General features: G+C 38.9%; 1 protein-coding gene across 1 annotated transcript in view; it reads right to left on the reverse strand.

The window, feature by feature from the left end:
- TBC1D4 (TBC1 domain family member 4) overlaps positions 1-27,888 on the reverse strand; it is a 209,179-nt gene that overhangs the window by 39,102 nt on the left and 142,189 nt on the right. The window contains 6 exon segments of the mRNA XM_007446595.1: positions 4,565-4,729; positions 6,517-6,743; positions 8,042-8,116; positions 15,481-15,600; positions 19,830-19,940; positions 20,224-20,315. Coding sequence (XP_007446657.1) covers positions 4,565-4,729; positions 6,517-6,743; positions 8,042-8,116; positions 15,481-15,600; positions 19,830-19,940; positions 20,224-20,315 — 790 coding nt within the window.

Genomic DNA, 27,888 nt, shown 5'->3' on the forward strand with positions numbered 1-27,888 from the left:
TGGCCAAGAGGCACATGAAAATATGCTCAACATCACTAATTATTAGAGAAATACAAATCAAAACTACAATGAGTAGTTTGTACTACAAACTACTACATTGTACAATGAGTAGTAATCACCTCATACTGGTCAGAATGGCTATTATCAAAAAATCTAGAAACAATAAATGCTGGAAAGGGTGTGGAGAAAAGGGAACCCTCCTGCACTGTTGGTGGGAATGTAAATTGATACAGCCACTATGGAAAACAGTATGGAGGTTTCTTAAAAAACTAAAAATAGAACTACCATATAACACAGCAATCCCAGTACTGGGCATATACCCTGAGAAAACCATAATTCAAAAAGACACATGTACCACAATGCTCACTGCAGCTCTATTTACAATAGCCAGGACAATGAAGCAACCTAAGTGTCCATCGACAGTTGAATGGATAAAGATGTGGCACGTATATACAATGGAATATTACTCAGCCATAAAAAGAAACAAAACTGAGTTATTTGTAGTGAGGTGGATGGACTTAGAGTCTGTCATACAGAGTGAAGTAAGTCAGAAAGAGAAAAACAAATACCATATGCTAACGCATATATATGGAATCTAAAAAAAAAAATGGTAGTGATGAATCTAGTGGCAGGGCAGGAATAAAGAGGTAGACATAGAGAATGGACTTGAGGACATGGGGTGGAAGGGCAAAGCTGGGGCAAAGTGATAGTAGCATCCACATGTACACACTACCAAATGTAAAATAGTTGGCTGGTGGGAAGCAGCAGCATAGCACAAGGAGATCGTCTGGGTGCGTTGTGATGACCTAGAGGGGTGGGATGGGGAGGGTGGGAGGGAGGCTCAAGAGGGAGGGGATATGGGGGTATGTGTATGCATACTGCTGATTCGCTTTGTTGTGCAACAGAAACTAACACAGTATCATGAAGCAATTATACTGCAATAAAGATCTATTAAAAAAAAAGAAAATTACATACCTTACTTGACTATGAATATTTAGAGATCCACTCTATGCATCTAATAAGATATGAGTTACCCAAGTGAAAAGAAAATTATATTTCATAGTTTTATGGACCTCCTTTCTATTCTGAATAGTTCTAGATATCATGGTAATTGTGTGCATATGATGTTTTCTCTGAAACCAGTAATAATGAGAGATGTAGAGTTCAGAAATTACTGACATAAAACCACACTCTTGAATATCCTCATTCCTAGGAAATTCACACTAAAGTATTCAGAGTAAAAGGACATGATATCTGCAACCTACTCACAAATGGCTTAGAATAAAAAAAAATGCATATATATATATGTATGTATGTATGTATGTATGTATACATGTAAACAGACTGATAAAGCAAATGTTAAAAATTGATGAATCTGGAGAAAGAGTTAGCAGTTCCCCATAATACTTTTGCAACTCTCCTGTAAATTTGGAATCGTTTCACAATACCAATTTTTTAAAAACTCTCTCCAAGATTCTAACTAGTAAATTTATGTCTAAGTGACTTACTAATTGAAATAAACCTATTAAGAGTGAATTTTGTGCAATAATTTTACTACTGTGTAGATAGTCATCAATAATGCATGGGTATGTACCACTATAGGCATGTATAATAATATCCAGGGAGAGTACACTTTAAAAGCCAAAAGACTAGAAATAACCCTCATGTCCACGGCAAATGAATGCACTGTGATATAGTAAATGAAATACTATCCAGCAATAAAAATGAATGAACTGAAGTGCACATAAAAATAGGAATGAATCTCACAAATTAATTTAGGTGAAGGAAGCCAGATATAAAAGAATTTATGCTGTATCATTCCATTTATAGAAAGTTCAAAACCAGGCAACACTAAACTATGGTATTTGAGGTCAGGATGTGGGGTAGAGATTGGGTGGGAAAATGTGAGGAGCTGAAGGTGTACTGGTAGCATTCTATGTATTGACTGGGTTGGGGTGATGTGGGATGTTCACTCTGTGATAATCCATGGAGCTGGATGCTTACGATTAGCGTTTTTTGTTGTTGTTGTTTTTTTTCCGGTATAGTTTTTAGTGATTAGCGTACTTTTTAACGAAAAATGTTAAGTATCTTTTTGGCTTATTGATTCTATGCTGTCAAATTACAAAACAGCATACAAAAAGTAAACAAAAACATGCCAAAAATTGCTCTCTGATTTTTAGAACTTCTCAGAGACAAGAGAACACTACAAAGTACAGAAAATACGACGATTTTTAATGATCCTATAAATTTAAAAGTTCTCCACATGTTTAAATATAGCATTTCAAATAAGATCACTGCAAAGAAGTGAATTTTTTTCATACAAAACTAAATATTTGGGCTTCCCTGGTGGCACAGTGATTGAGAGTCCACCTGCCGATGCAGGGGACACAGGTTCGTGCCCCGGTCCGGGAGGATCCCGCGTGCCATGGAGCGGCTGGGCCCGTGAGCTATGGCCGCTGAGCCTGCACGTCCAGAGCCTGTGCTCCGCGATGGGAGAGGCCACAGCAGTGAGAGGCCCGCGTACCGCAAAAAAAAAAAAACAACTAAATATGTGTCCTCTGACTTCAATATCCTCCTATTAGAATGAGGTACAGAAGGCTTAAGGGAAGCTAGGCACAAGAATGATACATACATCTAGGCAGAAACTACCGAAGATAAACATATAACCATACATTAAAAACTATAAATAATCTTTTTTTTTAAAGTCACTGCTTTTGTACTCTATAACCTATTCACAGCTAGTCTTTGACCTTCTTATGGCTGTTCCTAATTGTCACCTCAGGCATGGTTCTATTTCTGGAAGGAAACAGGGATTCTCCAGATGCTCGCTTTAACATAACAACAGGAAATTGCAGATGGGTGTCATTGAAAGCACTGTATTCTTAATAAGTAGTACTATGGAGATGAGGCAAACTGACATTTTTATATGTGTACACCCTCAGTTCTCTAAATTCATTGCATATTCCATATACATTATGCTATTTTTATAGCTATCTTCCTTTAAATCTTCTCCCATAAGGTTGTCGCTGAGAAACTCTTTAAAATCATCTTCAACTTTCTTCACTAGCAATTCAATGTTTCAACATAACTTTGTACTAATTCAGAGGAAGGTTCAGATTCAAAATTTTATTAATCCAATATTAATCATCTTTCTTGGGATGAAAAAAATGGACACACGTGGACAAAAGATATTCAGGGATAATTCAAGGGTTATTCTAATTTAACTAGTTACTGTGGGTTACCTAATTATATGCTAACTTTTTGGATTCCCAAAGTCTAAAAGAAAGGAGGCCAAAAGAATACCCAAGAAGATTTTAGTGGCACACAGGCTAGTTGATAGCATGTATTCCTCTCCCTGACTGCAAAAATTGCCAATTATCGAACAATAGAAACAACCCAGATATCCATCAGCAAGAGAGTGGATAAATTCTGGTGTATTAAATGGAATACTATACAGCAATAAAAATGAATGGCTCAAGCTACACATAAAAATAGGAATGGGGGCTTCCCTGGTGGCGCAGTGGTTGAGAGTCCACCTGCTGATGCAGGGGACGCGGGTTCGTGCCCTGGTCCGGGAAGATCCCACATGCCGCGGAGCGGCTGGACCTGTGAGCCACGGGCGCTGAGCCTGCGCGTCCGGAGCCTGTGCTCCGCAACGGGAGAGGCCACAACAGGGAAAGGCCCGCGTACTGCAAAGAAAAGAAAAAAAAAATAGGAATGAATCTCAGAAGCTTCTAAGCCAACAACAACCCCTTGAGAAGAATCCCCAAGTTAATCCACCATTTTCCAAAGGCTAGAATATCCCACTGAGAATTTGCATGATCAGTAAGATTTCATAATTTCAAAAAATTTTAAAGGCAATTCTTAAAAAATCACTATATTTAATTTTGTGTAGCTATAAGAGCAAGGAATAAGATTGAATAGGCTACACGTTTTCAATACTGGGAACAAAAAACAAAGCAAAATCAAACGTCTACACGATTCAAGAGCTCCCTCATGTTGTCTGAAAGAGTTGCTATCGACATGATCCTGTACCCATTATGTGTCTTACACTGCGATTCAGAAAAGAAGGTCTATGTCATTGAAAAAAATCAGAGAAACGCCTAGGAAATATTCTATATACTTAAAAATAAAGATATATCATATCCATTACTTTAGTATAGTCGTTTAAATCAGTGGCTTTTGGGTTCCATAAGATATGTCCAGAGAAGCTAAGAAAAAAAGGCATGATCAGGGGAGGTTTGCTTAGTATGTGTTAGCACCAGGTCTTGCCCCAGACAAAACAAGGCTTAGACTCTGGGGCCAAAGGCAAAGAAACACACAAATAGTACAAAAAATATAAGCCCCAAAGTAAGATAATCATGTCGTCAAAAAGCTCTGAAACACTGGTTTTAAGAGTTTTCTTCAAATTAATTGGAAATGAAACCAATATATTAGAAACAGGTTAGAACAAGCACAATATACGGATGCATTCTTGTCACTCTAAAATTAGCCACTTCTTAGTAACATATCAGTATATCACTGCAGAAAATGTTGCTTTGCAAACAAAGGACACTGATCTCACCTGATTTCATTTTCATACTGTGGGGACAGTCTACCTGAATTCTGGTAAAAGCTTTTCAGGAAAGAGGGGGCAGTGACGGAAGGGGCAGAGAAGGAAGTGTGAAGACTTGGAAGACTGGAGGAAGAATTACTCTCCTTGTGCATGCGCCGAACTGAAGAAAAGATGCTGGGTACAGAAAATACAGCAAATTCGTCTTAATTTACATTTTGGCACAATCTTCATTCACTATGAAATAGCATATACACAGGTTCTCGCTATTAATGTAATCAGGGCTGAATTTATATGGAAAAAAACTTATATGCATGCAGTTCTCTATTAGATGACTATGACCTAGTTCATTGTTCACAAACTGAATTCCTCATCTATGCAGCGTTTCTAAGCATATGTGTTTGTCTCTAAAAAGCTCTTAACAATTTTAGGACAAAAAGTGTTTGTTTTGACATGCAAAAGATACTTCAAGGGGAAAAAGTAGGAAAGCACAAATAATTACAGGAAACAAGTTCCAGAAGGAAAAACTGATTATCAGTAGTTCAAAGACTTAATTATTTTAAAGATACAAACCCTTCTAAAAATTTAAGAACAACATGTTTGGTTGTTGGAAGTCATCATAATCATAATACCTTTGGCTTAACAAACGTTAATGTCCATGTTCTTTTCTTGCAGCCTGTGGAATTGTGCAGCCATGGTTTTATCTGAATCCCTAAATCTACAAAGTTTTTTTTCCAGAAGATTCTTTTCATAGCAAGTTTTTACCATGATATAAATAGCATCTTTTCATATTGACAGAAATTCTTTGAGCATATACTTTATGAAATGTGGAAAACATAAGGAAAAACAGATATCATTAATAGTTTAAAACAATTAATGTTTTAAATTCTTGAAAATAATTTTTCCTGGAAAAAGAGACTTAATGTCTTGGGTAAATATAAATGATCATTAAATTTTTTCTTATATACATGAATACTTAATCCTTTTTCATAAAAGAAAATCTGAGGATAATTAGTTCTATTAATTTACTTTATTTTTATATATCCTGAATATTTTATTTTTTAATATCAAATTATTCAGAAAACAACAATCAGCATTCAACTGCATCCTTAAAAGAAATGCTGGTAAATTTGATAACAACTAATATAAAAATTAATCTTCTTTTTACTGAGAGTTCTGTTTTTGTTTTATTTTTTTCTCTCTGACTGGAACCCCTATCAGACCGTTTCCTGAACCAATGAGTATACCTATGAGTATAGGTAACGAAGAAAAACAAAATTAGTTCTAGGATATAAATTCGGATTTGTACTACACGGTAAGAAGTATAATCATTCTACAATTCCAAATTTGCCCCCTTTATTATCTCTTACCAAATGCCAAATGATTTTGTTAAATATTTTTTAAATACCATGCAAGATAGTTTCTAATGGATACCTCCTGTCAATTATGGTATATGTATTCTTCTTTGTAAACATCACTTTATTCTAGATAAAATTCTTAACAATTTTCACATTTGGCTTTAATTTATTATGAAATAAAACACAGCCAATTTTCATCTCATGTATAAAGCTAATGTAGGTGATTTTTTTAACCCCTGTGCTTACAGGAAGTTCTGCTATGTTATTTGCTGACTGTTTCATGAAAGCCATCATCAAAGAGACACTGAGGAACATGCGTTGTCAGAGGTTTTTCAGACAAAACAACTGCCTGATATCTTGTTTTCTCCATTTTTCTGGGGGAAAAAAAATATATTTCCATCCAAAATGCTTTAACTCTTCTCTTTCGGGGTGCCTTAAAGCTTGCCTGTTTCCCTTAGTAACGAAGGTTTTCACAATTCCATTTATTTTTCTGAAAACTAAATGCTGGCTACAGCATGAAGTCACAATAACTCTTGACTCCACGGTGGTCAGAAGGGAGTGACAGGAGAATTTTGTTCCAGCTTCTGGAGAGAGGTTTGGACTCACCTGCACTGTTCACTGGAGCTCTGCCTCAGAAGAGGGGAGCGAAGCCCGTGAGCCTTCCCATCCTGTAAATTCAGCTTTCTCTTCGTGCTGGAAGGTGGGTGGCTGAACGTGTGGGCCCGTCTCCGAAACTGCGGGGAGTCGGAATCCTCTTCAGGGAACGTCTGCCAAGCTGAGGACAGTGGGGAAGCTGGTGGGGTCCCTGGCGGGGAGTCTCCTGGGGAGCAGTCCTGAAACGCAAGAAGTCAGGCCTTTCTTTCCTACACCGATCATGGCAGACCCGCTCAGAAGCAGAGCTCAACCGTGACGGGGTGCCTCTTCTTCCTCCTGAGTCATGACAAACTGTTGTAGCTTTTTTTTTGTTTTTTGTTTTTTTTAACTCAATCCACAACCCATTTCTTCTGATGAGCAGCTGTAAGACCGCATCCGTAAAGGTAGGCCAGAAAGTGAAAGGGATGCTAAGAAAAGGTATTCTTTCCCCTAACCCTTTGTGGTAAAATGCTCTACACTACTGTACTGTTCTCACTGTTGCCAGAAAGATGAAAAGAGATCCTGACCGAAAGAGGGTGGAGTCTGTATTTACGTATCTACTGATTTCCGTGACATATCGGTTGCATGTTTCCTGTACTGTCAAAACAATATCACAACGCTTAAGTGTCCAAGTCTCATGGCAAAGTTTTCAGGAAAATAAAATAAAGCCTGTTAAGTATCTTCCCTCACCATGGATGCTTCTATCTAACTACGTGTTCCCTGAGGTAAAAATTTTTTAAAAGACATGAAAAACAGGAAATGAATGAAAAGTGAGCTATGCCAGAATGCCTTTCATATTGCATGGGTGGACATCATAAATCTTTCAATTTAGACAAGTATGCTGTTTATACTTTCCAGAACAGGCTCCACTGTTGAAATGTTTAGCTTGATAAACTTTGGTTAGGGCTAATCGACTCATAACTGGACTAAGTCCTCAATTCTACCAACAGAAAGTTTAGTGAACATATTTTAATATTTTTCCATTAAAAAAAATAGGTTGCATTTGCCTCAGGTTACATGTTACAGGAAACAGGAAACCAAACCTACTGAGAATTGTCTATGAGATAAAGAAGAGCCTAATGTTGCAGTTAAAAGGGTTAAATATGGGGGAGGGGGAAGTAATAAGAGGAGAGAACAAAAGATAAAAAGATCACTGTATAAGTGCAATAATCATACGGCTCCTTTTTCTATGGCCTTGGATCAACAGTTGCTCAAATATTGTCCCCCAAAGTATACTATCTCCAAACAGTAAAAAGCCTGACAGAGCAGAGTCAGACAGCAAGGGACGTGTTCTGTCCCAGCAAAAGAAAGTCTCAGTTGAATAAAGAACAACATGCTAATGCCCAAAATCTTCTTTAAAATAATAAAGGCTCAAACAGTTATTTTTCAGAAGTCATAAAGAGCTCATAACAAAATAACTAAGCACACATATTATCATATTAGTGCTGGTTTTTACCAAGTTGCAATAGCAGGAAAAAAGGGAGCCCTGCTTAGATACCTTCTCTGAAGCAACACTGTTAGATCGTTCAAAGCTGTCCACACTTCCAAGCCGACCTCTCATTCTGTTAGCTCCCTGAGTGAAGAGAATAAAATTCAATCATTCATAGGGTTTGAATTTTTACTTTAAAACTATAAAAGGCAGTTGCCTCTTTATGTTAGCATTACATTGATCCTTTTGGGGTTCACTCAAATTTGCTGGCAGTATTAACAGCCATTCCAGCATGGCAAAGAGAACTATTTGCAATCTACTTCCAATACTTCTAAATCATCCATTAGATAACCAGATATTCAGACCAAGCTTACTGAAGTGACTTTGGTTACAAAGTCAAACATTATTCACCCATAGCATCAGTGAGAGTCCCATGAACTTGGTGTCACATACAGATAAACACCCATGTGGAAAGTACAGCACAACAAACCCCAACAGTTATCAAAGAAAATGGTTTAATACATACAACCTCCCCACGACCTCGCTCATAATTTACATTATAGGATTATAATAAACACAGGTTAAAAAAAGAAAACTGCATCCTAAAATGTATGGATTTAGCTTCATTCATTTTTCCATAATGCAAAACGACTTCAATAAAGTCTCTCTAGAAGACTAGATAAAAGTCTGCTTCAACATTGGCAAATTGGTCCTCGATTCTCTTTTCCCACAGTTCTTTGGCGATGATGTAAGAAAAGAACCAAAGGGATCATCTCATCTATTTCTCTCTACACTTCATGTAGGAAGAAACTGAAGCCAGGTATTGAAGGAAAGAAGATGGAAAGGCTGGTTAGGAACCACATCACATAGAAAGTCTTAAGAGACAAAACACAGACTAAGATGTTCTATAGAACTCTAAAACACATGGGAAAGTTCTAAAAAGAATAACTAGAAATACATCAAGTCAGTGTGACAGTGACTCTCCACGATGAAAAAACGCACAATATTTTTATAGCACTTTACAATTTTAAAGTGTGTCTCCAAACATTTCTTGGGTTTAATTGGGGGGGGGGGGGTTAAGTTTCATTTTAATTTTGAATCAAAGTGATACCTACACAAAGTTTCAAAAGTCAAACTGTGCTACCAAACTTATGATGTTAAGTGGCAATCACCAGCCCCCTCCTTCACATGCTGAATCCCATTCCCCCAAAGCAAACACTTGAAGTTACTTATATCAATGCTTCTGTTATTCAGCTTACATTCCTATTCCTTAATCTTTCCATTTTAGGCACTATCCATTGACTTCCTACTCTGGAAGCTGAGACTTCAGGATTCTTACTTCATTACCCATCCCCATACACACTTCTCTCTTCCCCTCTTCTCTCAGTAGAGTTACATCACGTGTCAGTTAAACCAATATTTTGTGCTTAGATTTTTACGACCTTGTAAATACTGTTTGCACCTGAGCTACATATTTTACTACTAATACAACTCACATCTTGTACAATTTGTTCTTCATAGAGTTAACAACTACCTCAGTAATCACCAGTTTATTACTACTAATTTATTTATCATTAATCTATTACCAATAAATCTCAATACGGTCAAACATTACATAATCCATTAATTGCATTTTTTTTTCTTTGAGCTACCCATTTTGGAGATCTCTGTCTTCCTGCCCCAGTCTGGACTGGTAGCAATTTAGGTTTGCTGAATAGATGTTTCCAGTATTATCCTTCACCATCAACCTAGAAATTTCCTTTGATGCTATTCTGTGTTGGAATTTCTGCTTCCTTGAGCCCATGTCTTCCTCTTTTTTACTTTACTTTGTCATTTTGGTGGAACATATACTCCAGGTGCTTTCTGAGAACAGGAGACTGGGAAGTAAATTATTTTTTAATTTACATGTCTGTAAGTGTCTTTGTTCTATGCTTATATTTTATTAATAGTTAGGCTGAATATACAATTCTGCCTGGAAACGTGCCTTCAGAATATGTAAACATTGCTCAACTGTCTTTCGGTACAGAAGCCGAATGTCATTGTGATTCCTGAGCTGTATGTGTGCCCTGCTATTTCTCTCTGGAGCAGAACCTAAGTTTACCCTGGGGCATTCTGAAATTTCCCAATGAAGTGCCTTGGCATGGCTTTCTTCGGTCTTTCTATTGTGCATCTTCCGAGCCCATTACATTTTGAAACATGTCCATCAGCTCTAAGAAAACTTTTAAATGATTTCTTTGAAAATTTCTGCCTGCATTTTCTTTCTGGAATGCCTACCATTTGACTTTTGGATCTCCAGATAACTTTTTTTTTTTTTTTTGCGAACGCGGGCCTCTGCTGTGGCCTCTCCTGTTGCGGAGCACAGGCTCCGGACGCACAGGCTCCGCGGCCATGGCTAACTTTTAACCTCGTTCTCTTATTTTCTATTTCTTTGTCATTTTGCTTTACTTTCCAGAAGTTTTTTTTCAACACTAGTTTCCTAGCCTTCAACTGAATTTTTCTTTTTCTGTCCACCATCAGAAAGTTGTAAGAGTTCTTTCCTGTTCTCCATGGACTCTTATATTTATGGTATCCTACCTTGTTTCATAGAAGCAATATTTATTCTTATCTATGTGTATCAATTATAGTTTTCTATTTCTGGTGGCTCCCTAAGTAACAGCTATATCAATCATAAAACAAACGGCTGCATCTATATTACTGAATGCTTACCACGTGCCATGTACTATGTTAAATATTTTACCATGCATTACCTCCTTCATTCCCACAACAATTCTAATGAAGTAGGTATAGTTTTTTGGCTCAACTTTACAGATAAGGAGACTGAAGTTCTTACAGATTAGGTTGCCAATGTTTACACAGTTAAAGGACAGAGCAGCAATTTGAATTCAGGGAGTACAACTTTAAAGTGAGGTTCTTGAGCTCTCACTCAACACTACCTCCTGAAGATAGAGCTTTGTGAAAAGTAGAATTACAAATAAAACCAATTAACCTACATTGGTTAAGGGTTATTTTGCAAATGCCCCAAAACTTGATGAAGGCTCTTTCAGTTCTTCAGTTCTATACCATAACCTGACATACTTCCAGTAATAAAGTATACATTTAGCTGATAAATTATTGGGTTCGTGTGTGTGGAAAAGAAAAATGGGCCACGTTGCTTTCTGCTATTTTTTAGCTGCTACTTACATGCCAACCTGCCTGGTTATCTCAAACAGGTTATTTGGTCACAATAGAGAAAGTAGTCAGATGGATATCAAACAACTTCCATCAGTAGAAAAACACTTAAATGACACATATTACTCATAGGAGTGTTTTATCCATGAGTTTTTCTTACACACAAAGAAAAATAAACTTACTTTAAAATTATACTCTACCCAAATCACTAATTCACACATTTCAACAAGCGAGGACAATGGCTATTACTCTGAAGAGAAAGTGAAATGAGGACTTACTTTTCTTTTTTTAATAAATTTATTTATTTTTGGCTGTGTTGGGTCTTCGCAGCTGTGCGCGGGCTTTCTCTAGCTGTGGTGAGCGGGGGCTCCCCTTCATTGGGGTGCACGGGCTTCTCACTGCGGTGGCTTCTCTTGTTGCAGAACATGGGCTCTAGGCGCACGGGTTTCAGTAGTTGTGGCTCGAGGGCTCTAGAGCGCAGGCTCAGTAGTTGTGGCGCACAGGCTTAGTTGCGCCACAGCATGTGGCATCTTCCAGGACCAGGGCTCGAACCCGTGTCTCCTGCATTGGTAGGCGGATTCTTAATCACTGCACCACCAGGGAAGTCCCTTGAGGACTGTTTTCTAACGACTTACACTTTATATTAGTGAATATTTCTCTTTTAGAACTATAAACATATATTAATAAATATATTAGGAAATGTTCCTCTTTTGGAAAGCTTCAATTTAAGAAAAAGCAACAGGGACTTCCCTGGTGGTGCAGTGGTTAAGAATCCACCTGCAAATGCAGGGGACACGGGTTAGAGCCCTGGTCTGGGAAGATCCCACATGCTGTAGAGCAACTAAGCCCATGCGCCACAACTACTGAGCCTACGAGCCATGTCTACTGAAGCCCGCATGCCTACAGCCCATGCTCCGCAATGAGAAGCCTGCACACAGTAACAAAGGGTAGCCCCTGCTCACCGCAACTGGAGAAAGCCTGCGCACAGCAACGAAGACCCAACGCAGCCAAAATAAATAAATTAATTAATTTTTAAAAAAAAGAAAGAAAAAGCAAAAAACAACCAGAATACAAGACTTTGCCTTTTCACCTTTGAGCAGATAGCTTTTTTAGTTTAACTATATTATGATTTGGTAATGCATGTGTCAAGCCTTTCACCTTGGACCCACTTTTTAATTGCTAATGAGCTAAGCTTTAAAACATTTTAAAAATGTATCCTATTTCATAAACAACTATAGTTAGTTAAATAAAATATTCTGACTTTTAAAAATAGCAGCAGTTATGAGCCAAACTATGACTGGCGTGTCAATTTTCTCCTATGTCACTCAGAGAGAAAAAAATAAACTGACAAGTTTCAGAAGTACGCAAAAACCCTTTACTATGTAACCTTTGATACAACATGGGTAGCTGCCAACCTTCTCAAGAAGTCCATTCTGCTGCATATGGTGCAAGTAAGACCTTGTTAGGTCTAAGACCTTGTTAGGTCATGTAATTTATGGTACTTACCAGCACTTTGGGACACAAAAGCTACAGTATCCACCTTGACCAAAACAGGTTGGCAGTGCCCTTGCTGAAAAGTCATTACAGCCATGCAAAGCTATGTAAGCAGCACTTCAAAGTCAGCCGTGCACGTACTGTGCAGAATGCCAAGGTACTCAGTGGGATAAAGAGCATCACACTCTAAATACCCTTGTGTCCTTTTATAAATGACAGAGGTTTCAGAGCTTACCACTGCTGTATGTACCAGCTCATACCTACAGTGTGATATTTTCCTAACACACTGACATTACACCCTCACGGTAATATGACCTAAGCAGGTATGAGTATGCCCATTTCACAAGTGGGGAAACAATGGCTCAGAAAAGGTAAATAATTTGTAAATAAAGATAAATAAATGTAAAACCTGCTAGGGCCAGATCTGGAAATCGGATCCTCTGACCACCTATGTAAATGATCTTCCTACTAAAATTCTCACTGAACACCATAGGAGAGAGGGAGAAAAGGAGGGAGGGAAGGAATGAGAGAGAAAGAAAGAACATAACTGATTTATAAATTTTGAAGAGGAGGAGGTAGGAAAAGTTTATGAAAAGTTGCATGAACACACTTCTGACAAATCTAGAGGCTCTTTTCCTAAATTCTGTTTCCTGCTAATAAAATAATAGCATATTGTCAAATGACCATGCTTGCTGCAAGGCTTTTGTTAGAATTAACAAGAATCTCAATCATCGACAGAAATTTACCCATAAAAGTATTTTGAGTTCTAGCAAAGAAATAAAAATGAGAACACCAGACATCACAAGTCACTGTGTCCCAATGTACTACTGCACTTGACTTTCTTGCTTTTAACACTTTGGAAGATAACAGGTAGTTATTTTGTAGACTGTATCTCAATGTGGGTTTGTTGATGTTTCCTCAAGATTAGATTCAGGTACTGCCCCTTTGGCAGGAATACTACAGAAGTGCCACTGTGTTCTTTGTATCAGTGGCACAGGATTTCAATTTGTCCCATTGCTGAAGATGTTCAAATTGATCATTTGATTAAGGTGGTGCCTGCCAGCTTTTTCCATTGTAAAGTTACTATTTTCCCCTTTGTAATTAATAGGTATTAATTCTACCCAGTAAATATCCTGATCATGATCAAATTTCCAATGTATTAATTTATTTTTCCTATCAGAATAGACTTATAGTTTCCTATCTTATACAACAAGTCACTATCTGTTGCTATCATTTATTTTGATATTCATTGTCTCAGATGTCACCAGTGGAAGGCCTTCAAGGTTTTTATGTCTTTGTGACATGCTGTTACCTTTCTTTGAGTACTTCCTTACTATCTAGAACACCACGATGCTCTGGACTTACCTTGTACTTTCCCTGTAGTCCTGGAACTAGCCAGTTCTCCCAGGATCATGGTTCCTTCTTAAAGAATGATATATGGAAACCAAAATCTGAGTGCCAGGGCTTCCCTGGTGGCGCAGTGGTTGAGAGTCCGCCTGCCGATGCAGGGGACACGGGTTCGTGCCCCGGTCCAGGAAGATCCCACATGCCACGGAGCGGCTGGGCCCGTGAGCCATGGCCGCTGAGCCTGTGTGTCTGGAGCCTGTGCTCCGCAACGGGAGAGGCTGTAACAGTGAGAGGCCCGCGTACGCAAAAAAATAAAAAATAAAAAATAAAAAATCTGAGTGCCAGACCTAAAATCTGGGTCATCCAACCAGGCTTAATTTATTATCTGGCATCTATAGAAAAGCTGTTCTCAGCTCCTATCAGTGGACAAAGTCAGGGACCATAGGTACACATTTACTGACACACGTATATATTAATACATATACATTACACAGAACATAATATATGTAATTCTATTGCTCAAAATAGAAAACCAAGATTCCATACTGCCACCTCTGAGTTGAATCCAACAACACAGAACTCATTCTAATTTCCTCCCCTTTCATATTTGTAATTCCCTTCTCCCAGAATCCCACTATCCTTAAACATTTACATATTTGATCAGTTGCCTGTGTGTAACCCACCTCCACAATTGACACCTCACACTCTCCTCACCCCACTCAGGCTCCAGCCTCCCCACCCATGGGTGCCATCCTTGTACTGGGCACCCTGAATGCTTTCTCCCCTCCACTCTGACTCTGAGCCATCCCTCTGTAGGATGCCCTCTTCACCGGCTCTCACTCCACTTCCAGAAACCAGGTTGCCCCCGTAGGCTGACACCCTCCTCACCGCACTCTGGTGTCCACATGCTGCACTAGGTCACCCCCATACAGAGCACCCATGCAGGCTCTGTCCCCCTGTGCTGAGCCACTGTGGCTTCCCTGCCTTACAGACCCGAGACATCAACATTGCTGTGTCTCGTCTAATAGCATTAGGAGTGAATTGCTCAGGAAGGGGAAAATGAAGAGGAAGAGAAATAATTTTGCTTATTTTTAAACAGAATATATAAATTCACTGAATGGAATACACGCGTGTCTGTTAACTTATACTTACTATTTTCAGCATTCCCTATCAGCTCCTAGGAATAAGTGAAAGAAGGGCTTCTTTATAACTTTATGTGGCAAACAATAAAAAGTTCCTAAAGGATTGGCCATCAATATTCTATTATTTCCCCTTTTCTATACATATATCTCAACTGCTCAAATTCAGAGATCAGAGGCACCAGAATAAATCTAGATCTGAAAATGAGACTTTTTTTGAGAGACTATTTTAAATAAGTGTTAACTAACTTAAAGTTATCTTAATTTTTTTTTTAAAGGAAATGTTCGGTGAGCCAGTTGAGAATGAAGCAGTTAGAAAACACAGACATAATACCTTAAAGAGCCTCAGTTTAATCTTACCCTTGAGAAGATATTTTCCAGGGAGCTAGTTAAGGATCTCTTAGCTTTATTTTTCAGAATGTCAAGTTTGAACCTTCCACTGCTCGTCGCATTTTCTGGGATTGTACTATTTGAAATAGTCTGTGGGAAGAAAAACATACATTTTAGGTTGGAAATACTCAAGGTTAAATGAAGCTTTAAAGACAGGCTTATGGCTAAGCCATTAAAAAGCATGAGAATTCTTCTGTAGTTCTATTAAGAAGTAATAAATTAGGTTCCACATCGTGAACACACAGATTATAAGCAACAGAGATTAATTTTTAATATTGTAAGTAATAAAAAAGACAGAAATAAGATCTTTCCTTTATGTCTTTCCTTTCTGCTAAGATATTCGTGCTGCATTTAACAAAAACTAAACTTGAGATGTCCATTTTTACTGCTGTTATTTTGATTAACAACTATAACCATCCCTTTCCAAGTTACATACTTTATATCCAAATTACCAAGGAAAACACAAAAAATTGGTTTCAAAGAACAAAGCATCTTCTAGTAAAGCTGGATTCTGCTAATGCCTTTGTTATAATTCCATTTTCATTTGTGAGTGGGTCATTTATCTTTTCAATCGACAAGTATTCACTGATAGTACTGAACTGTATGAGAATCTACAATGTGTCCACTATATGAGGTTCTCTAAATATTTTATCTTATATAGAGATAAAAAGCTACTATGTATATTACATGGTTCTTAGTGCCAGGAAGCTTCCAAGAGAGAAAACTCATCCTTTGCTTGGGGAGGAAATACGTTCACTCGTAGCAGTGACACAAAGCAACGCGTAAGTATCAAAAATGGAACCATGAGTTATGGGTCTCAATGGTCAGGAAGAAAAGGATACATGGGATTCAGACAGGCAGAAAAAAGGAGGTGAAGACTTTCCCAACACTGGGCATGGTGCTGGCAAAATCATAAAGGCTGGGATGCTCACGGGACAGGGTGTCAGTACAGGTGTTTGACTAAAACAGAGGACAGTAGTGGAAAGTGGGAAAGTGAAGCTGGAGATAAAACCTTGAATGGTCTTAAGTGCTGGATAATTAGGAAGAATCACTGATCACAGTTTACAAGCAGAGGGGCATCACTGTGAAAGTAATGTTTGGGGAAGATTTATGTGAAAGGACTGTTCAAAAATCACCTAAAGGACTGGGAAATCAGAGACTGGAAGATCAGATTGAAGGCTTCAGGACAGTCTATGCAGGAGGCAACAGAGGTCCATACTGGATCTGGCTCCACGTGGTCATCTAAGGAGTTACTGATAAAAGAAACATGATCACAATCAAAAAGGAAAGAAAACAATAGATAGAGATGTGGGCTGGACTGGGTTCGGGCTGTGTATAAGGACTGGGTTGACTCATCATTCTAAGGCTTTGAGATGAATGACGCATCAAAGATAGGGAAATCGTATTGGCACTTAGCACAATGCCCGACACAGCAGCTACTCAGTGAATACCAGGTGAATAAATGGAAGGAAGAAAGGCAAAGAGGGAGCAAGAGAGGGAAAGAGAGAGAGGGTGGGAGGAACTTAAGTATACTGACAGGAAAACACGCACAATTTGTTAAAATCTCCTCTGTGATCTTGACCGCCCTCCATCATATAGAAAATGCATATCACTCCTCACATACTGCCTTCGGCCTTCTGGTCAACATGACTATCACCACCAACGACTGATTTCATCAAAGCCATGAACAGATTTTAGTCTTTATGTTTCTTGACCTTCCTATGTCATTGGACATTGTTGATCTTCTTGCTTGAAGCCTTCTCCTACCTTGGTCATTCACCATAATAAATCCTTCTACCTCATTATTCCCTTTCAGTCTTTATCACTGGCTCCATTTTAATTCACTCATTGCCTGAAATGTGGGCGCTCCTCAGAACACCCTCCTTCGACTTCAAATCTGTGACAAAGCTCACAGTCTTCCACATTTATAATGTCAGCTCAAATTCTACGAGCACCAAATCCATTCTTCTGACTAAATCTCACACTTCCAAAATTGAATTCTTATTTCTTGTTTCCATCTTTCGCCTCGCTCTTGCCTTCTTTCTGTATTTCCTAGCTATGACATCTAATTCCTCCAAATCTGAAACCTTGAAGTCTCTCCCAGCAAGTCCCTCTCTCTTCCTAAACATATCTATCCCATCAGTCACGAAGTCCCAAGGATCATGCCTCCCAAATTGCTCTTGACTCAGTCCCTCCCTCACATCTCCAGGGCTCCAGTTTACCCTCTCTCTGAGACAAAATACATTTTTCAAGACAGAATCATTCAATCTATTTATGTCCCAGGGTTATCTCTTGTCTGGTACATACATCTCTGTGCCAATCACACCATATTTCCATATTTTAATTCATTTGATTGCAGGTTGGTTTCTTCTTACAGTTAGAGCTGTCATTATTCATCTCTGTTGCCTAGTACATAGTATGCACTTGATAAATGAATCACTTCTCACGTATTCTATTACCAAGGTCTCCTAACTTGAGAATGTGACTTCAGTCCTAACACTGTCAACCCCCTTACCCAACCAGCCACACATCTGATCCTCTCACGCTCTAACCTGAAGTCCTTGAGTGACAAAGTCTGATCTAGCACTTAAGGCTATTCATCATCCTGCTGCTGCCTAGCCTTCCAGCCTTATTTTCCCATAATTCCCATGCAAGCCCTAAAAACACCAGTATGTCCTTGGAGGGCCTCCATGCAGTATATTCACTCATGGTTACAAAGTTACCACTTAACTTTGCACTTAATGTTCCTTTCTTAAAACACAATTCCTTGGGAATGTAAATTGATACACCCACTATGGAGAACAGTATGGAGGTTTCTTAAAAAACTAAAAATAGAACTACCGTACGATCCAGCAATCCCACTACTGGGCATATACCTGGAGAAAACCATAATTCAAAAAGAGTCATGTACCACAATGTTCATTGCAGCTCTATTTGCAATAGCCAGGACATGGAAGCAACCTAAGTGTCCTCTGACAGATGAATGGATAAAGAAGATGTGGCACATATATACAGTGGAATATTACTCAGCCATAAAAAGAAATGATAGTGAGTTATTTGTAGTGAGGTGGATGGACGTAGTGTCTGTCATACAGAGAGAAGTAGGTCAGAAAGAGAAAAACGAATAGTAAGCTAATGTACATATATGGAATCTAAAAAAACAGTACTGATGAAACTAGTGGCAGGGCAGGAATAAAGATGCAGACATAGAGAACGGACTTGAGGATGTGGCGGGGAAGGGGAAGCTGGGACGAAGTGAGAGAGTAGCACTGACATATATACACTACCAAATGTGCGATGGATGGCTAATGGGAAGCTGCTGCATAGCACAGGGAGATCAGCTTGGTGCTTTGTGACCACCTAGAGGGGTGGGATGGGGAGGGTGGGAGCGAGGCTCAAGAGGGAGGGCATATGGGGATATATGTATACATATATGATTCACTTTGTTGTACAGCAGAAACTAACACAACATTGTAAAGCAATTATACTCCGATAAAGATATAAAAAAATAAAATAAAACTAAGAGGAATTTTAAAAAGCCATCTTGTTGCCTCTATTATATGTATCTATTTACGTTTGCATCCCCTTTTGGATTCTTTGAGCTCTTCTCTGTAGGCTACGTCATTATTCACGTCTTTTTTTGTCACCATTACCACATAGCTTGATTCACAGAAGGTCCTCTAGAAGTGCTTGTACAATAAATAATTAAGGAATCACTTATCACACGATATGTGGCTTGTTCCGAATAGAGTGAGATTAAGACATCACCTGAATTAGTGTCATCAAGAGGTAAATATGTCATGATTTCTTTAGATGTTGCTGCCAGTGGGCTTGCTTTACCTACATGCAGCTGGGAACACATTCTAAACCACGTGCACAAAAATATCATCCCTTTGTTTGCAGCCAGGGTAGCCGTTTCCATGACATTACTGCTTCTTTGCACGTCTGCTCTTTACCACTCAAGGTTATGTAAGTTTTTAATGAAATAAGATGTTCATATGAATTTGAAATAAAATAATGGACTAATATTACTAAAAATGTATGTTCATTCTAAATCATGAGCATTTATTATTACTGGTTTTCTACCAAAACTCACAATTCTTTTTACATTTTAAAATCATTACTATTTTATCTCAATGTGCCAATGTTTGCTACAATTTCCTATAAAACTTCTAAAATGCTGGGGGGTTAAAAAAGACTATTAGGGCTTAGCCCTAAAGATGAGAAGACAAAGGAAAGAAACTCCTTTTACATCTTCTGTGATATTTTGACTGAATATATGAAAAGAACAAAAATAGGTCAACTAGAAAACATCTCACCGATGGGCCTTCCCCAATATGTATGTGTGTCCTCTGCTTGGCTTCGCACAGCTGCCTCAGATGTAAAATCACAAGTTCGTTTTCCTCCTGGTCATTGACTGCCTTCATTTTCTGTTGAACAGACAGACAGAGAACACATTATGGCAACACAGCTTTTATCGTTTTACTTTATCCTCATTTCGTTTTATCTGTCTGGCAGACAAACGTTAAGTAAAGCTAAGCATTTAGCTGCTCTTAGAAACAAAAGTAAGAGTGGCATTGTAGTAACTATCCAATAGTACAGTAGTATATCTATGTTTAATGTCAGATAGAGAAATGGAAAAAGGAACTCACAGAAACAGGGTCCAGTTCTCATTCCTTATACCTTAATTGTGAGGACTATAAATAATGTTACCTGAACTCGTTCAAAGATGTCAGCTTGCTCATTATCTGTCAGGGACGAGAGATGCCTCTGTATTACCAGCTTGGCTCTTGGCGGATAGAGACCTAAGGGAAATGATGGGGATTGGTGTTAAACAGGTTCTAGCCACAGAGATCAATATGTGTATGTGTGTGTATATGTGTGTGTGTGTGTGTGTGTGTGTGTGTGTATAAATATATATATATGTATATATAAAATGCACTGCAGCTTGTCCCTTCACCAGCAAGCTCTGAAGTTAAATCTTTTCAAGGAGATGTGTTCCTGCCTATGACAGACCTTGGAACACTACAATAAAATGATTAAAACAAAATGGAAAACCTCCTCACCAAAATCAATGGCCCTCGTCAGTAATCTTGAAGTCAGACTTAGTAACAAAAAATGTCTACATGACACCAAATCAACAGCATAACCAGATACCATTGAATATACTAACAAACTTAGCCACCCTAGAAACTCATAGGTGAACACTAGCCTTGGCCAAAATCTCTAAGCTTAAAACTTGACATTTAAAAAAGAAAGAATAGCTACTAATATTAAAAAGTAGAGCTAGAGCTTACACAGGAAGCTCTCCCCCTTATACAGGTCTTGGTAATAAAACTTCTAGGGCATCATTAGTTTTTGTTTGTTTGCTTGTTTGTTTTTGCGGTACACAGGCCTCTCACTGCTGTGGCCTCTCCCGCTGCGGAGCACAGGCTCCGGACACGCAGGCCCAGCGGGCATGGCTCACGGGCCTAGCCGCTCCGCAGCACGCGGGATCCTCCCGGACCGGGGCACGAACCCGCGTCCCCTGCATCGGCAGGCGGACTCCCAACCACTGAGCCACCAGGGAAGCCCTTATTAGTTTTTAGTGACATTTTTTAGTGTTACTATTTTCCCAAGAAATTGTTTACCTCTTTCTACCATATTATTTATATATCTAGTGTACTTCTGCATATAATTTATATTAAGTCCTTGGGCAAAAATTTTTTCCATGAAAACATTTTTGTTTTTATAAATTTTTTTAAAAGGGAAATGTAATTCATATTTACAATGATTCACCGGACCATCCATTTTTAAGTAACAGATCTCCTTTACATAGTTAGGGACCACTTATCCTGTTGTTACCGTACTTTGATTAGAAAGAGGATATCTAGCCACGTATAGTATTTAATGACTGTTATAGGTAGACTGTACTTTAAAATCCCTAGGAGAGATTCACCTCAAAATATGCATTGTTTTAAAAGAAGGAGAATTCATTTCATCATGGTTAGAACGTGTAGAATGCCACCACTGGGCCTGTTTTAAACCACTGTGCAGAAAGAAGAAAAACTTCTGAAAACTTCTCAGCTCTACCTTTCTTTGCACAATATACAATAAAATGCTGTGAAAATCTCTGTGACCACGTACAGAAACACTAAAATTCATTTTGACGGTGTGATGCCACTCACTACCACAATTTATTATTTGCTGGCAAAGCCTCCTTAATAGGTTCCTTAGGCAATATATTAAGAAACTGATTCGCATGATTGTTTTTGTTTTGTTTTATGTTGTTTAATATTCCAGCATGTTATTAGCATGTGTAGGAGGATAAAAGATTAAAAAGAGGAGAAGTAAAGAGGGTCCTTATTTGAAGTAGGTAACTAAATCTATGGCCCAGGAAGTTTCTTTAGTCCTTTATTTCAGGGGAGGAATTGCAAACAGCTTATTTGCAAATTATGCATGCCCCCTACTCCGCCTTGAATCTGATTTGACTTTCTTCTTCACCACAGTTTAGGGTCACTGGTGAGTGAATTAACCGATCCTGAGAGGTAAGTATACTATGTAGCCCTCATGCACGTTATTGTAGGAAAACCCGACTGAGGGTAATTGCTCCACCTCTACAGTGCTCAACATCACTTCAGTTTCACATTCTGAGGATTGGTCCTTGAGAGACGGTCCCCTTAGACACTATCTCCTGGATTCACTTTGGTCCCCCAACATGGCTGGTGCTTTTCTTCCTGGTCTAAATGACAAGGCTCCCTTGACATAGGGATAGATGATTAGGACTCAATATCAGCATAAGTATCTTTTCCCTTTATTTTTTCAGTAGAGAAAGAGCTCATTTTTTTTTTTGATTGTAGAAATCAGTGTGTTTGCTTTTTGATATGACATTGTTTCATAGCATCTTTTTATTTATTTATTTTTTAAAGCAGATATTCATTTTAAATTATTTATTTATTATTTATTTATTTATTTATTCTTGCTGTGTTGGGTCTTCGTTTCTGTGCGAGGGCTTTCTCCAGTTGCGGCAAGCGGGGGCCACTCTTCATTGTGGTGCACGGGCCTCTCACTACCATGGCCTCTCTTGTTGTGGAGCACAGGCTTCAGACACGCAGGCTCATAAGTTGTGGCTTACGGGGCCAGTTGCTCCGCAGCATGTGGGATCTTCCCAGACCAGGGCTCGAACCCGTGTCCCCTGCATCGGCAGGCAGACTCTCAACCACTGCACTACTAGGGAAGCCCAGAACTCCTTATTAATGCAGCCAAAGGTATTGACAGGTGAGTCAATGACATGAGTAAGTAATATGAAATCCAAATATCTAGATACTTCTAAATATCTCTAAATATCTTTCTCACTTTCTCTTCCTATGAATTTGTGTTGAATCTGAATGTGGTCCTTTTTCCAGCTTTGTACTTTGTACTTAAGCCTAACCCAAGTTTAGAATTCACACTGTTATCTTAGCCAGGTGAAAACAACTCTTTGGGAAACACTGATGCCAAGGCTTCAAGACAGCTTGGTCCTGAATATCCTGGCTTTCTGATATTCTTTCAGACAGAAGTATCAAGTTGCTTTGGAAACAGATTGAACAAGTTCAAATCCTGGTTCGGCCCCTCCCAGGCAATAAGGATGTGGCAGCTATTACCCACTATGTGTCTCAGTGCCTGTTTCCTCATCAGTAAGATGAGGATTCAAAACACACTACCCATCTTGTGGGATTTCAGTATGGATTAAGTGGGCTAATATATGGAAAACACAACAGTGCCGAGACACAGTAAGTCTTATGGGAGCATCTGCATTATTGCTATTCCTTTCATTCTCACTATCAGAACACTGCCCTATCTTACGGCTCGGCTCTCTACGCCCGCCCCGCCCGATGTCAAAGGCAAGGGTAAAACAATCATATCAGAAGGTGTTATCTAAGGCCTTAGGAGAAGAAGCCCGTGTGAATCTTTTCCAGTTCACATGAACCCTTCATTTGCTCCCTTCAGATATATGCATACCTTGAAGCTAGGGAACCTTAAGTTTCACTCCCTTCATGATCTTGGAAGAGACCCTACTATTTCTGGATGTATAATGTGTATTCTTTCTTTTTTTTTTCAATTAACTTATTTTATTTATTTATTTTTGCCTGCATTGGGTCTTTGTTGCTGCGTGCAGGCTTTCTCCAGTTGCAGAGAGCATGGGCTACTCTTGGTGGCGGTGCGCAGGCCTCTCATTGCGGTGGCTTCTCTTGTTGCGGAGCATGGGTTCTAGGCACGCGGGCTTCAGTAGTTGTGGCACGTGGGCTCAGCAGTTGTGGCTCGTGGGCTCTAGAGTGCAGGCTCAGTAGTTGTGGTGCATGGGCTTAGTTGCTCCACGGCATGTAGGATCTTCTGGGAACAGGGTTCGAACCCGTGTCCCCTGCACTGGCAGGCGGATTCTTAAGCATTGCGCCCCCAGGGAAGCCCCTGTATTCTCTGTCTTTACAAAGGTCTCTAAAACTATAAATTTTTTTTCAGAGGAGTGTTTTTTAATATGATTTGTGTAATTTTCTACTGGTGCTTTTATCTTTTTCTTATAGATAATAACAGTCTTTAAAAATTCTGAAAATTCTGAACAGCAATCTGGTCTCTCCTCATTTGTTACTGATCATTTAACTTCCAAGTAAGCAGTTGTTGTTGTGTAAAAATATTAAGATTTTATGAAGTCAAATCTGTCAATGTCTTCTTTTGGTAGTTTCTGCATTTCTATGTCTTAATAAAGGCTTTCTTGTTTAGGGACAAAATAATATTTTTACTTTCTTTGAATGATTTTAGCATTTTGTTTGTTTGCATTGAGGACTCTGATCCACCTAGAATGTATTTTGAGTAGGATAAATGGAAGGAATCTTTGTCTCTTTGGATAGCAAATTGATCCAACACCATTTCCTGAATCACTCAACCTTTCCTCCTCAGATTTATAATATTCTCTTTACCATACACCAAAGAATGTTCCATTTTTGTAAAGTTTCCATGTATATTTGAAAATAAGGTGCATTCTGTAAAATTATAGTTATAAATTTTTTTTTTTTTTTTTTTTTTGGGTCCGCGGCCCTCTCACTGCTGCGGCCTCTCCCGCTGTGGAGCACAGGCTCCAGACGCGCAGGCTCAGCGGCCATGGCTCACGGGCCCAGCCGCTTCACGGCATTGTGGGATCATCCCGGACCGAGGCACGAACCTGTGTCCCCTGCATCGGCAGGCGGACTCCCAACCACTGCACCACCAGGGAAGCCCTATAGTTATAAATTTTAAAATTTTGAATATTGCATTTAAATAGTGCTTGTTCACACAGTTGAGTGGATATTCAATAAATACGGCTGTTCATCATCAATTTTCCCACGTGCCTATGATTCTCCTGTCTACTGAACAGATATCTCCATTTGCACTGACAGTGGCTTGTCCATTCTCTGCTTTGTTCTGGAGTCCACACTCTCCCCATCGACTCCAACACCTATCGTACTGATTGCATTTACATGCTCACAAGCCTGTCTCCCACTCTAGACTCTAAGCTTCCTGAAGGCATGGTCCACATCTCAACCATCTCCGCATCCCCAGTGCCAAGCACACTGCCTGGCACGTGCTAGATGCTTAACAAGTGTTTATTAAATTGTGTGTCTTCTCTGGCACAGTAGTTTTCAACCATTTTTATTAGTAAGAGACAAGGAGAAGAAAGGGAAACTAAGTCAGGGTCACCTCTTCCTCATGCTCTTCCCTCTCCTCAAAACACATTTTAAAAAAAAAAAACTTGCTTTATGACATCATGTCTATAATCTGTGTGATTTTCAAATGACCCTGAAAAGCCAAGCAAGTTTCATTCTTATTCTAAACCTTTAGGAAAAAAAGAACACATCATCGAGTGAGAAAGGAAAAAATGAAAGACTTAAAAAGTAGATATTCTGGGATAGTTTTGCCTCTCTTCATTCATTCAACAAATATTTGGTCAGTTCCCACTTTGCACATAGCAGAGTCTTAGGAACTGTGGGAAATGCAAGTTCCTCCCTTGAGTCTGCCTCCGGAAAAAAAGTAAGAAATTAAAAAGAAAGAGGAAAAAAAGCCAGGCACCTAGGAGAGACTGACAGCACAAATTTGACTGGACATGAGAAATGATTCTTGGGGTTCTTGGTTCACCTCAAAACAAAGAAGCATTCAATGACAGTAGCGACTTTCTCACTACCCCAATGCCAAAGCAAACTTGTCTTTCTCTGCCAAGCAAACTCGCCTCTGCCAAGGCTAACTTATACTGTACCTTCAATCCTTTCACAGAGCTTATGCAAAGAGTGCATAGGGCAGGCCTCGCACAGCTTAATCTGGGTCTTGGCACTCTGCAGGGCAGCGGCCGTGCTGAAAGCCTGTTTCAGAGTCAGCATTACCTCATCAACCTACAAGAAGAAACAAAATCCAGGTCTATAAAAGTTTGCTTTCATGGTAACACATTAAAAGCCCAACAGCAATGTGAGACTTCGTTGATGCTAACTAAATATTAATAATGGAATTTTGATGACCACAGAGCTGGTAGTGAGAAAATAATGTCTCAAAGTTAGACCTTCAATTAATTATACATAAAATTGAAAACTGGACGAAATAAGACCATTTTAATGTGCATAATACTGATCTGTTACTTGAATGCTATTTTTGAATCCCGCTCAGTGCTATGCTATCACAGTTAAGTGACAGTCAATCAGGTATTTGTTTTTTTTTTCCTTTTTAATTTTATTGGATTATAGTTGATTTACAATGTTGTGTTAGTTTCAGGTATACAGCAAAGTGATTCAGTTATACATATACATATATTCATTCTTTATCAGATTCTTTTCTCGTATAGGTATCACAGAATAGAGTTCCCTGTGCTATACAGTAGGTCATTGTTGGTTATCTCAGGTCTTTGTTTAATTAAAGTAGTTTATCAGATAAAGATCTCTTTGGAAGTTTTGTCTGCAATACATAGGGAACAACAAAATAGGTTTAACAAATCACTTGTGTTAATAGGTATCTTATTTACTTTATCCTTTTGGATCATTTTTAGTGCAACAACAAGCGAACATGTGTTTAACCAAAGTTCTAGGGGGAAATGAGCCCAATAAATAATGTTGGGGGAATTCTATGAAGACTACTGGTCTTTTCTCTATGGCTTCTATTTATTATCATTTGGCTTCTGATTTGTGACACTAAGAAGTTCTGCAGTCATGCTGTCTAATAGCTGGGTCTCACCACTAGGCCAGCAGCTTGAGAACTGCCAGGTAGTTTCTTCCTTGCTCTTCCAGTGACTCAGTCAAGAAGTTGGAATCTAGCATTTCCTGGTTGCTTCTTTGAGGTCAACTAATAGCTCACCCTCCAGGCATTGTCAAGCCGACCTCAGGCCAGGTCTCCTCCTCTGTGGCACAACCATCAGTGTAAAGTGTGGCTTTCTCACCCACTGTACAATTGAGATCAAAGTCTAAAACCTGCATGGGGAGCTATGAAGTACCAGGGCCTCATCCAAACTAGCTCTGATATTCAAAACCATTTACCATGCTTCATAAACCATGTTTTGTTTTGTTCTGGTTTTATTGCGGTAACATTGTTTTATGACATTAAATAAGTTTCATGGGTGCAACATTTAATTCAACTTCTGTGTACATTACAGTGTGCTCACCACCAAAAGTCTTGTTTCCATGTGTCACCATACAATTGACCCCCTTTACCCATTTTGCTCTCCCTCCCACCCCCGTCCCTCTGGTAACCACCAATCTGTTTTCTGCATCTATGTGTTTGTTTTTGTTTTTTATACTCAAAACTTTTATAAGTTTTGTCTTATACGGTAAGACAAATCATACCGTATTTGTCTTTCTCGGTCTAACTTATTTCAGTTATCATAATACCCTCAAGGTCCAACCATGTTGTCATAAGTGGCAAGATTTCATCTTTTTTGTGGCTGAAAAATATTCCATTGTGTGTGTATATACATATCACATCTTCTTTATCCATTAATCTGTCGATGGGCACTTAGGCTGTTACCATATCTTGGCTATTATAAATAATGCTGCAATGAACATGGGGGTGCACATATCTTTTCAAATTAGTGTTTTTATTCTCTTTAGATAAATACCCAGAAGTGGAATTGCCGGATCACCTGGTTGTTCTAGTCTTAATTTTTTGAGGAACCTCCATACTGTTTTCCATAGTGGTGGCACCAATTCCCATTCACACCAACACAGATGGCCAACAGGAACATGAAAAGGTGCTCAAATTCACTAATTATTAGGGAAATGCAAAACCACAGGGAAATATCACTTCACACGTGTTAGAATGGTTATTACCAAAAAGACAACAAAAAACAAGTGTTCGAGAGGATGTGGAGGAAAAAGAATCCTCACACACATAAACCATTTTTTTTTTTTTTTT

This window comes from Lipotes vexillifer, unplaced genomic scaffold (assembly GCF_000442215.2).
Source record: "Lipotes vexillifer unplaced genomic scaffold, Lipotes_vexillifer_v1.1 scaffold994, whole genome shotgun sequence".
Classification (NCBI taxonomy): domain Eukaryota; kingdom Metazoa; phylum Chordata; class Mammalia; order Artiodactyla; family Lipotidae; genus Lipotes; species Lipotes vexillifer.